This window comes from Abramis brama, assembly GCF_963993115.1.
Source record: "Abramis brama genome assembly, chromosome: 23".
Lineage (NCBI taxonomy): Eukaryota > Metazoa > Chordata > Actinopteri > Cypriniformes > Leuciscidae > Abramis > Abramis brama.
Genome location: NC_139985.1, coordinates 27,478,871 through 27,492,176, shown reverse-complemented (window position 1 = coordinate 27,492,176; position 13,306 = coordinate 27,478,871). Strand labels below are relative to the sequence as shown.

General features: G+C 37.7%; 1 protein-coding gene across 3 annotated transcripts in view; it reads left to right on the top strand.

The window, feature by feature from the left end:
• Positions 1–13,306, top strand: part of srpk1b (SRSF protein kinase 1b) — a 52,308-nt gene that overhangs the window by 15,810 nt on the left and 23,192 nt on the right. Inside the window, exon 1 of one of the 3 annotated variants that reach the window (XM_084100804.1) lies at positions 6,000–6,130. The exons of the other annotated variants lie outside the window; for them this stretch is intronic. Coding sequence (XP_083956930.1) covers positions 6,054–6,130 — 77 coding nt within the window. The 5' untranslated portion in view covers positions 6,000–6,053. Of the gene's footprint in view, positions 1–5,999; positions 6,131–13,306 lie in introns of those variants that run through there. 3 annotated transcript variants of the gene reach the window in all.

Here is a 13,306-nt window from a genome sequence, read left to right as displayed (position 1 = left end):
TAGACAGTATTTGAAAAAAAGGTTATTAGCCTATGCCGTGTGGTTGATGTCCAGTGTTGCTAGCTGGGCAGATAAACATAATCATGTTTGGCTTGGTCCCCTCAAAGTTGCCTGGATTTTCTCTTCAGCATAAAGGTTTAGAGACCCATCTATCACTGTTTTCCATGTTTGTATAGTTAGTTTCTGGAGTAAATATATAGGCTATAATCTGTGTGTTTACATTATAGTTGTTTTAAAAATGGCGGGTGCTGGTGTTCCGCGTGCGTTCGGTCAATCAGCGTACACTAACGTCACGGGTAGTTCCTGTAGTGCTGGTTTAGACCCTACTCTGAAGTAGGACCTAAATTAGTTCCTCCAAATGGAGTTCCTAGAACTAAAATCGTTCCTAGTTCCTGCGGTGCGAACACGCCGACATCCGGGTACTTTAGCCAATAGTTCTAGGAACTGTGAAAAGGTTCCTCCGGTCGGAAAGCGGCTAATGTTAAAGGGCCCCTATTATGGATTTTTGAAAATGACCTTTCATGTAGTGTGTAATATAGCTCTAAGTGAATGAAAACATCCTGCAAAGTTTTAAATCTGAAAGTGCACCATATATAAAGTTATTGTTTTTCAAAAGTAAGAGTCGACTATGAGTCAATGAAATGAACTGTTTTTCAAATGAGTCATAAGCCGTTTCGTTGTGACGTCAAGACGAAACATTAGCATATTGCCCGCCCACTTATTGCGCACGCAGACACCAGGGAAAACTTGAACCTCAAACCTGCAGCTGATTCCTGTGGATACTGGATAGCATCATGTCGAGAAGACGCTGTGCTCTATAATGTGAAGGTAAAGCCAGTTTCTTTTCACTGCCCAAGGACGAGCATGTGAAGAATCAGTGATTAAAGTTCATCTTTACCATGATATCACAGTAGTATAATCCTAAACTTTTGCTGTGTTCCCTTTATTTCACTGACGACTTCTCAAATCTCAGAGTTCAATGCAGGATTCGCAAACCGCTTTCTCTTGAAAGATGGTGTTCAAAAAACTTAGTTTTGAGTTTTATATTGTGTAGGTCTCCTGCTAACTGGCTAACTCACGTTATCACTGTCTTAAATACTTCTGCTAATCAGTTGTGGGCCACTATTACCTATAACTGTGTCTATTAATGCAGATTGTCGTTCTCACTACTTTGAGGAAAGATTAATCATGGAGCAAGATCTGTTTTACCCACGTTTATGTTACATCAGTCATTCATGCTAGAGCTCGGCTAATGTATACATTGCATATAGATGCATGCATACAGTTTCCACATGTTCACCGCAATATATTACAAAAATACTCTGTAAATAAATTAGTACAAGTAAAATAATTGGTTTGTTGATGGACATGCACTTTTTAATGCTGATGGTGAGGAATTACAGTTGCAACATCTCATAATGTCCCTCAAACTGAGTAGTGTATCACTGAGAAACGTCGATGGAGGTTCAGGTTCAATAACTAGTTCTTCCAGTGTTTCATCATCGGACTTGCCATTGATATGGTAAAATTGACGTCATTGTTCGTTATTGTCTTTAGTTTATGCTGTAGGAAGCCTCAGGACAGCTGACGTTGTTATGGCAATGGGCGTTTTTGTTTTTCGACGCGCGTGCTGTACAAATCACAACAGACTGAGCTGTCTGGCCAATCAGAGCAGAGTAGCTCGCGGAAAGGCGGGATTTAGAGAGATTGATTCATCTGACGAGTCGTTTGAGAATGTATATTATGAGGAAATTAAACAGTCTTTTGACCTTTGATGCATGTAAACCTGTTGTAGGAGACTCCACAACAACATTAGGAAACTTTAAAAAAGCATAATAGGGGCACTTTAAGAGCACTTAGGGCTCACAAAGATTTAAATACATGGTTTAATAAGTGGCAGACTTAAGTATAACTGGCATTCATTGGTTAATTAACTGTAAATGCTGAGTTACCTGTTTTGTAGTGGAACATAATAAAGCATGTGGTTGGGACTCATAGCTTAACGAAAATTATTTGGAGTTTTTGTTACCTTTTACAAGCTTATGTTTAGGCAACATACTTAACAAGTTTACATTATATTTTGAGGTTTTCTTTTAGTTGATAACATTAAACAAATGTCTATAAAGCTGTGCTGACCTTTAGTCGTGAATGATCGACAGCTGTCTTTCCTCAGTGGACTGGACAATTACAGTGGTTCTGTGTTTGGATTTCATGTGATTTCTCATTGTGGTGAAATTATGATAACAATTTTTTGCACACGACATATTGATTCATTTGATCAAAAGTAATTCCATTTTGTAAGGTAATTTAGTAAGATAATCAAAGAAGTAATTCTATACTTTGCTGCTCCTCGAGGCAGACAACGACATTCTGTGATCAAATACAGTCAACTTTTTAACAAGCGCCACCCAATATGTTTAGTTATAACTGAGTTTTAGTTTGCATGCTTATGATTTATCATGGATTTACTACATTTACGGCCATCAAAGCAATATGTAGTGATATCTGAATGGTATTTCGAATAATTACTATTCTTGCACACTTGTACTTTGCCCAGTGTCTGTGCACCATCTCTCCAGAGGTTATGAGTGTATAAAATGTCTTTGTACTTGTTTTAACTAAAGTTGTGGGTATCTCTAACTAGGCTTGCTGCGATAGTAGGTGTTACACAGTGTTCAGCTGCACATCGGCTACATCATTTGGCCCCCTACCGTCGTTTTTATTTTTTATAGTTATAAAAATCAGTTAGAGAACAGATACTACAATTAAAAACTAAACGTCTGCTCAGTTCAGCGTGAGCCGAACGAGAGTCACAGCAAACAACAAAATAAAAAGAGAAAATCTTTGTAGCTTTAACATAGAATGATTATATTTAATTTAAACAGTGAAGAATATGCAGTGTTATTTTACATTTGATTATTCAATTTCTGTACCTGAATACTGTTAGACTTACTTTAAAAAAATATATATATGCTAAAGCACTGTTTATTTCATTTGAATCTAATTTCTGTTGTATTTATCTATGCTTGTAATTTATTTATTTGCTTTGCATATTCGCTCCCCTACATTTTGTACAATAATAATCTTTTTCTGTCACAGTTTCTTCAAGTTAAACCGAACCTTTATTTTGACAGGTTGATGATTTTCTGTGTGTACATGATGATAGTTTTTTCTCAAATGAATAGAGCCCAAATACAGGCAAATCCCTGAGGAGAGCCTCTTTAAGCTAACTAACTGATCTGCATTTATGGACAAGGTTTAATTTCTAATAGGACATTGAACTATAGCACTTGACAGAAAACTCTGAAGTTCCTTTATGAACAATGAAGGAAAAAAATTAAATGAATGTTTTGGCAGTTTTTGTTAAGGAATAGTGCAGGAATGAATAGAGACAGTGAATGATATGGAAATGAGGTCATAATGTCGCCCACCATTGGCTCAGTGTGACAGTACATGCTACTAGACCAACATGCAAATAATTTTTTGATACATAAATGTGTTGATTGTGCAATCGAGAGGGTAAATTATTTCTTTCGCAAATTGTGTAATTTATTCAGGGCTGTAAAAGGAACGAAAATGTCAAGAATCCAGAGCAGTGCATACTTGAAGTACCAACACACACAAACCCTTATATAAATGTATCAACACCATAAAAGGCTTGTTAATTGCATAATGAAAAATTATGCAAGGCTTGTGGCAAAGTGTTTTATAGCCCTGTCAGTCACAGAGACCCTACCTTCAATTGCCAAAGGTTTTGTGGTTGCTAAGAAACTAGTAGAGCATTATTTTAGCTAATGAAGAGACCTACTGTAGGACCAAGGGCATCTGTACTTTTCTGCATGCTGCACATTTTTTAGCTTTTTGTTTGTTCATTTGCATATGACTTTATTCGTCTGTACATTATTAGATTTTAATGAACAGCTTAGGGTCTAGGGTGATTTTGTTATTCAGGTCTTTTTACATTGTATTTGTTCACACCAGCATCCTTCACCTACGTCTCTCCGTCTATTAGAAAAGCACTTGATGAGTGTATTATGTTCTGTTCAGTTGGCCGCTGTGACTCTTCTGACTGCTCTCGTCTGAAGCACTGTTATGGATAGTTCATTCTCAGTCTGATCTCAACAGAAGTGAACATTACTAAATATAATAATTGTTAAATGCTTGTCCGCATTGGGTTTTGCATCTAGCCAGGCCAAATTGTTATTTTGGAAACCGTTTCCCAGATTCATTTTACTGAATCAAAAACATACAGTGTGACCAGTGTAGCCCAAATGATTCTCATGAACCGGTTCTTTTTAATGAATCAAAAACAAATAGTGGAACCAGTGTAGTTCAACCAGTCCCTGAGCAAATGATTCGTATGAACCAATTATTTTTGACTGAATCAAAAACATACAGTGGAACCAATGTAGCCCAAATGATTTATGAACAAATGACTCGTGATCTTTATTTTTTAAACTCAATCCAAAACATTAAAGGACAATTCTGGTGAAAAATGAACCTGGGTTAATTAACACATGGTTACCGAGTCGATCGTTCCCTGGGATGCGTTTTCATGAAAATCGAATGTAAAGAGTTTTATCTTTAAAAACAGATTATCTTATAACGCTAGTATATGGGGCACAGAGTAAGTAAAAGTAAATCGCTAGTTAATGCCACTAACAAGGCTCAAAATAGCCTCACACTAACACGGTAGCATAATGAGGGTCCCTACATGCAAACCGAAGCATTGAGAACTTTGTAAGTGTACAGACAGTTTAATAAGAAGATACTTTATAAAGACAGAACATTACGCGTTTACAGACAGGCGTCATCTTGGAAAACAGTCTCGACTAATCGAGTCACGAACGCCGTGCTAAGTGAGCTGGTCGATAGGAATTGCGTTTGTGAAATATAACGTAGCGCGGTGTTCGTGGCTCGATTAGATCTCAATTCAAAGACCCACGTGATCATATTCCTAAATGTCATTGATTTTCTCTGTCTATTAAACTTTTGACAAGTAGCTATGATCACAGTGAACATTAAAATCTGTGGTCGTGATGCTGCTGAGCCAGAGAGAGACGTTGTCATGTATAGGTATGAAGCAGCTTCTCAACCACACGGTATCATTATATCTGTGTTACTTCTGTTTTAGGACTGGGATAAAAGTTTATAGTTTGGAAATAAACACTGATGTCTGTGTAACCCTATACACTTCAAATAAAGATGGCGTCGATTACATTGTTACATCAGTAGATGGCAGCAAGATACTGTTAAAAAGTTTATTTGCCATTGAATTAGAGAGATTCAAGAGATTTATTTAATCATCCATTAAAACCGATTTTTTAAAATAAATTAAAATGAATTAAATAATTTTTACATTGTCTGCAGCAATTATCATTTTATAGTAACCTCTAGTAAATTTCATTGTACAGTTTAGTTGTTTATTCAGAATCATGAGCTCTATTGTAAACAAAACAAATTGTGATTCTCAATTTATCCAGAATTGTGCAGCTCTAATGAAAACTATTTGTGCTTTAAGTTGCAACCATTCAAATGATAGATTGGGGCTCATTTTAAATAATGCTCAGTCGTGTAGTGGTGTGTGTCTCAGAGGGGCGAGAGATAAGAGTAATTGATTGTGTTGAGTGCCCTCTTACAAAGACCCTGCCATGACTCAGTGCTGCTTACCTGCCATCACTAATAAGGCTGTAAAGAGGCTTGTTTGGACTGAGTACTGAGACATGGATCTTATGAGCAAGAGAGTAACTCGCCGCCTTGTGAACCGGCGGATTTTTTTTCTGCTGTAATTAGAGAGAGAGTGAGAGAGAGAGCAGATGGGATGGAGTGACAGCAAAACACACCGCGTTTTGAAGGAGAAATGAGGAGGCGGCAGTGTTTTTACCTGCAATGCAGTTCTGGCTTTCCCAGCCAATCAGAGCGCATGGCACAGAGAGAAGGGCAGGCTCTTGTTGCTGACGGCAGCAGAGAGAGAGAGAGAGAGAGCGCTCCTCAGCATTCAGCCTCGCTGTGCATCAGTGTGCACTGAGGTGGCCCTCCTCTGCCTCTGGTACATGGCTCTGTCTCTGGCCTGCAAGCCCCTGTTGCCTTCACTAGCACTGTCTCTCATGGGCATCCGCGCGTCCTGTAGGTAAGAAGCAGAGTTGCACTCCTGTCTGTGTCTGCGCTGTCTCAAAAGCATGTGTCGGCTTTACCATGTGTTTTGAGAGCTTTGATTTGATTTGTGATGGACAATTTGATTAATATAATTGTTGTTTGTGTCATGGTAATTTCCTTCGTGTTCAGAGGATTTCTCCTTTTGCATGTTCAGAGTTTTAAAAGGAAAAATAATGGAGTCGTTTAATTAAGTGAGTTTAGGAAACTGTTTATTCCTGTTTTTATATACAGTTGTATATATATATATGATAAGCTATAGGCTATATTTACCAATTAGGAAATATTATGAGAGTTGCATTATCATTATTTCTGCCAATAAGTATTTGTATAATGACAAATAAATATTTGTTCTTGCAATGTTTTATTTGCATAATAAAAGGAAATAATTTTGTTATATATGTAATAAATCTTATTATACAAACATTTAGTGGCAATTTAGTGACTGCTATTCAAAACTGTATTCATGCAGTTTATTCATATAATGCAAAGAAAAAATATAAATATTTCAGGGTTTTTCCTGGATCAAAAATGGTCTTCTGTAGTGGCAGAAGAACAGAGTCATCCACACACACACACACACACACACACACACACATACAGTACAACCCCTGGGAACTGTGAGCCCAGCATTGGCAATATGTCCAAAATATTATTAACTTATTCTGCTTATTCATGAAATAAAAAACAATCACTGTCAGGACAGATCATAAAACAAGAACTAATGTATTTCTAAAAAGCTGTATATGTATAAAGTCATTGAGTGACTGATTTAAAAAGTTAGTAATGAAATGAACATCAAAGTACACATTACATAGAAAAAGTGGCAGGTCTATAATTTTACAAACTTAATGCACAGATCATTTGACTTGACTTATTTTTGACTTGTTTTGTTCCGTCCATTGCTATGGTTATCACTGTCAATCACGTGTTTAAATATGGTTGTCTATCCAGAAACTTTGCAATGTAGCAGCATGAAAAATATATAGGATTATATACAGAAAGCGAGCAAAGATTGCTGCCATTATAATCACAGAAGCTGTCAATTGTAACATGAGGTACACAAAGCTGCGCTCTTGCGAATGCTCCCGTTATAATCAATGAAGCTGTTTACAATATCAATGAATCTCTTATTGACATCATGTTTATAGTTTGTTAGTTATAATGAAATGATTCGCGCATATGCAGCTCACTAAAGAAAAACTCCTCCATTGAGCGAATTCTGATTAACTTAAACGCATCTGATTGGTCATTGCATTTAACTTAAAAATGTCAATGTCCTTGAAGGTGCTGCTTAAAAAGTGCATGGTGGAAACGACCTGTGTGAAGTTTATCAGATTAAATCCAGCCACCTTGAAGTGTCTGACTGGGATAAACTGAGACAGAAGGGGAGATGAAAGCAAGGGAGACGTGTTGAATGCCGCTGTGTTGGAGTCATCAACCGCTCATCACTGTTTTGTGCACCTTCACCTTTGTTGAGATTTGTACGGAGTCAAGCTGGACCCCAGATTGTGTGTTAAAGGAAAGCCACTGCAATGGTGGGGTTTGAAGTTGCCAAGTTCCTCTACTGACGGCAACATCAATGCAATCAGTGACTTTTACTCGAGCAAAACCACATGTGTCAAAGGCCACATGAAGCAGGCTTTGCACTGAATGAAATCGATTTAAGCAACCGTCTTTTACTTTGGGCTCCGATACTGCAATGCAGTCCACAACCACTGAAAACACTGGTAGGACTTTCCAGAGCTGGGCATTTCTGTTCCTGGAAGAGCAAGATTGTTTTGATGCATGCGTGAGTTACTCTGACACAAGACAAGAGAATGTCAGACGTGTTGTGGTTTGTCGTGTGGGCTGGAGAAGTTCTGAAGGCTGTTCTCTGTAATAAGAGTGAATTTAACTCTCTGTGCGCCAAACGTTTCTCCTCCCACTCACGACGCTCACACACGGACCAACACTCATGCACAGACACACACAGCCCCCTTGTTTTTCTCATGCCGAATGTTATGAAGGATGCCATGCGTCAAGAGGCTAGGGAGGTGAAGTTTTGGTTTAGATGAATAGTCCAGGCTGGTTGCTAAGGCTTGAGGCTTTTAATAGAATCCTCCCTCGCTGAAAAACAACTTAAAGTAATGGAGGGAATTATGGAAATGTGATTCATAGGCTGGATCTGGAAGAGGCGATAAGAAAATAGCCTCTTTGATGCAACCTCTCTGACCACCTGTCACCTGTGATGTAGTTAGCCTGGCTTTATAGTAAAGCGATTCAAGAGAATTTCAGAGATTCACAAACTTACTGTACACAAGCAACTGGTTCTTCCTATGGAGTTCCCAATGGACCAACCTGATGCCTTTGTTTTCAAGTGGTCTGATAAAGTCTATTTTGAATAGATAAAAATGAGACAAATCATATTACTGTAATCAAAATAAAATGACACAGACATTCATTCTTATGATTTTGTAAGCTCTTGTCATTATTGTGTGCAGCATGCATCAGACTGTCTGTAGGCGTGCTGTCTGAGGCTATACAAACAATACAGAGATAAAGCAGAATTGAAGTGCCGTGTTTAACTAGGGCTGTGCGATATGACGATATATATCGTATGGACGATATAAAAAGTCTATTGTTTATTATGCTCTATCGTTTATATCGTGGTGTTGCAAAAAACATAGTTTATGACAAAACTTTTTCATCATTTGGATGACTGCGTCTTACACTCCAACCATGGGGATGCCGGCCGAGACGTTAATAACATGGCGAGTGAAGGGGAGACAGAACTGGGTGACCCGAGCAGGAGGAGGACCAGCCAAGACAAACCGAGGAGCTCGCTCCTAAACGAGGACATGGTTTGGTGAACTTTCTATATGTTTGGTTGACTATTTTATTTTGATAATGAACATGCTGCGACGTCAAATTAGCAATGCTAGAACGTGTGCGTGTGTGAGGGGTCGGCGCGATCACAGGAATTTTTGTCCTTCTGAGGAGCTTGTTACTCCATAATTTGTGGTCATACGGATAGGAGCAAAAAATGATTCAAGACTGTAAAGCTTTTGTAAAATACAGAAAACAAGCATGATGCTGTTTTCTGCCGTCTCTGTATCCTTTCCGTGAACTTTGGACCACGTCGCATAAACCGAGGTCAGCACAATTTTTCCTTTCGTTTTGTTAATCTGTAATTATTTAAGTGAAATAGCCTATATTTTGCGTATAGGCCTATATATTAGTTTTATACATTTAGTTTTATTCTTTTCCTCTGTGCACAGAAGCGCTTTAAGTGTGTGATGTGATGTTGTGTGAATCAATGTTCTACACTATCCTGCAATTTTCGCTGTTTTCACAAGCTGCATATTACCTGCTATTCATTTTCACTGAAATGTAGGCCTAATTGTTTGACATTTGGTGACATACAGTATATCCTCGGGAAAACTAACGCCAGCGCATTGCCATTGCGACTTACCTATGATGATTGACAGCTGAGCGTGGGCATTTCACTCACGTTGATGTTGGCTATGCGTCAATATCACATTTGCACAGTCTGTAGTCTCTGTACTATTTGAATTCGTGATTGGTTGACTGCCAAATTAAAATATTTAACAGAACGATAAAATAACGTTAATAACCAGTTAATGGCCATTTCAAATAGGCCTAAGTGTGTCTGTTCAGAATGATTACATTTGATTTTGTTTCCGTTTCTGGTTCTGTTCCTGTCAACATTTCGTTCACATGCTTTCATGTGTTCATTGAACAGATTCGGAGCCCTGATGCTGCCACATTTTAAACTTGAAAGTACAATGTTTACATTTTATATATCAATATTTTATGTTGGGCCTGTAATCATTTGTTTTTGAAAACTGTTTTATATTTCATTCATATTTTATATTTCTACATTCTTAATCAAGCATTTGCCCAGAAGTTCTAAATAAAGGGAGAAAAATAATCACATATGAATGAGTACATTTGAGTATATACTTAAATATATATATATATATATATATATATATATATATATATATATTTATTATCAACTATTCTTTTAGTTTATATATACTAAAAGAAAGTATATGTTCCATGTGGTAAAAAAAAAAAAATCATATCGGTCATATCGCCCAGCCCTGTTTAACAGTAGATTACACCCCCCTCCTGCATATCCTCTATTGCTTCCTGCCAGCTTAAACAAACAGATTAATTATTACTCGCTTTAATTTTTATTATTGCGCTTTAAAGGATCAATGGATTTAAGTAGAACAGTGGTTTTGAGTCCTGGAGAATCCAAAATGTGCAGTTCTAGGTTACTCCAGGACTACAACTGAGAGCCAGAAATGGAAACAAAATCAAATGTAATCATTCTGAACAGACACACTTAGGCCTATTTGAAATGGCCATTAACTGGTTATTAACGTTATTTTATCGTTCTGTTAAATATTTTAATTTGGCAGTCAACCAATCACGAATTCAAATAGTACAGAGACTACAGACTGTGCAAATGTGATATTGACGCATAGCCAACATCAACGTGAGTGAAATGCCCACGCTCAGCTGTCAATCATCATAGGTAAGTCGCAATGGCAATGCGCTGGCGTTAGTTTTCCCGAGGATATACTGTATGTCACCAAATGTCAAACAATTAGGCCTACATTTCAGTGGAGTTTTCGGTTCCTTGCCACTGTTGCCTTTGGCTTGCTCAGTTGGGGATATTTTGGGGATATTAATTTAATTTTATCAATCAATAAATTTACACTAGAAACAACCTTGTTGTGTTATTTTGGTTTAATGCTGTGAAGCTGCTTTGATGCAATCTGTATTGTGAAAAGCGCTATATAAATACACTTGACTTGACTTGACTTAACTGAGAGCCACTGAATTAGAGGATTCAGTGTTTCTGCTGGTTCTGATAGCGTTTCTTGACTGAAGAATCAGTTGTCAGCACACGTGCAGGCCCTTGTTTTCCTGAATTTCTATATACTAGCCAAAAAGGTTCTTCCAGTCCTATAGATATCCATGCCTCTTGCATTCTAAGCAGGAGCTGCCACAAAACGAACAAACCTCAACTCACCTTGACGTCTTTACCAGTAAGAATTTTATTCTGGTCAGTGCCTTCATAATTTTCATCATCATTTAGATTTTTTAGTGTGCAACTTTGCATCTTGTATTATGACTATTAAATCCCTGACTTGATCAGAATTTTTGTCTGGCAATTCAATGGTCAAATGCCAGTCGGATGAGAATCTGAGTGTTTTAGAGACTGCTTTCTTACTGTGGTGAATAAGGCACTCAACCCCATGTTTCTCCGTGGCGAATTGTCCTCCTTATCCACTCTTTTCCTGAAGTGATTCATTGCTGGACCCAGTTATTGTTTTGTGCTTTACATTCCATTTGCTGATAGCAATGTAATCGATTTGCTTTTATAGAAATTTGCATAAGAATCTACATATACGACAAGTCAACATGAAATGAAATTCATGCTTTCTACTAAAAAAATGCATGTTATTGAATATTGATCTTAGTGTGTCTTCATGATGTCTTCAAAATGTCTGTCTTGATCTTCCAATCTTCTCCAATCATTTGGTCCGTTTAAACGCCGCCCTTTCTTACAATCAACAAAGCTCTCATTCAGATCTGCCTCCATCCAGTCAACAATCCATGTATATACATCACAATATGAAAGATCTTTCGCCACTTGCGTTACTTTGCCAATTTAAAGCTGAAGTGTGCAATTCATTTTGATGCAAACATTCTTTCTTTTAGCCCAGTTAAATATGCTGAGACAGTTATGGCCCTGTCCCAAATGGCACACTTCATGTCTGTTGAGTCCACAAGACCATAGAAAATTACCTTGTCATTTTAGGTTTCAGAAAGGGGCTCATGAGCACCACCTTGTGCACATTTTCGCCGAGCCCACACTGAAGCCATCTCCGTCGGCAGACTTCTACCCAACAGTCAAAGTCGTGTTACGTCATGAAAGTGTGGACTCGGAGGAAGACAGGGTGTCCGCGCGGTAGTAAAAGGTAGTAAAAAGAATCTACCAAAATTAAGGCCCTTGAAAGGTAGTAAAAGGTAACAAACGCAATTTGACTTGGTAGTACATTTTTCATCACCACCTCAATATATGAGTTTCCATTTTTTTGCTTAATATTTGTGTCTCCATATTTTAACTTCATCTAGCATAATTTAAAAATATATACGGTGCTAACAACAGGACCTGACGGACTCGACATTAACGCTTGTCCGGGACAAGTGGATTTTTTGAAGGGACAAGTAAAAGAGAATTTGCCATGCCCGACCGGACAAGTAGCCTGATTAAACGTCAATGACAAAAATAATAATAACTAGGGAATCACTAAAATGAGAGAATGATTCTGATTGTATTATATTTATTGTAAGTTGCGATCGATAGTGAATAAGTATTACTGACGGTAAGGTTGCGCTGTTAAGGCTCGCGCAGCCTCTCGAGCAGAAGTCCAAACAAATGTAAACTCAGTTTAAACTCAGTTAACAACATACTGCCAGTGCCACAATTCAAAATGAGTTTTAATATTTTTAACATATGATACAGTTTAGCAACCTCACATGACGAGTGCCGTTTTCCTGAATACCATCACGACTGAAAATGTGACATTGCTTTAGATGCAACAGTTCAATAAACAGTTCAAATTAAGTCACTTACATTTTAGACACAATATTGACTGTTTTTGTTCTGTTTCAGCCGCGAAAATAGTTCCAAACAAAGATCACAGCAGAACCGTATCGCATCTCACAGCAACACTTAACCGTGTGTCATTACTGAATGATTCAGCGTTGTGTACGAATTGGCTGAGTCAAAGACCTTTAAAGGTGCAGATATGACAATATGCAGATTTAAATAAATCAGAGCTGATTGAACACAGATGAGGATATTTCTTCAGAATAAATTATATTTACAGCACACACACACACACCAAAAAAATTCCGGACAAGCAACTTTTTTACTCGGACGAGTGAATGACAGATTTACTTGTCCAAAGGACAAGCACATGAAAAGGCTTAATGTCGAGCCCTGAGTGAGTCGTAGTTGATAGCAGTGACAAAGTGCCAAGGTTATTATTCACGTTATTAGGGCTAAGGGCTATGGTTAGGATAACTCAAGGGCTAGGGTTAAGATAAGGACAACTGAAACTCA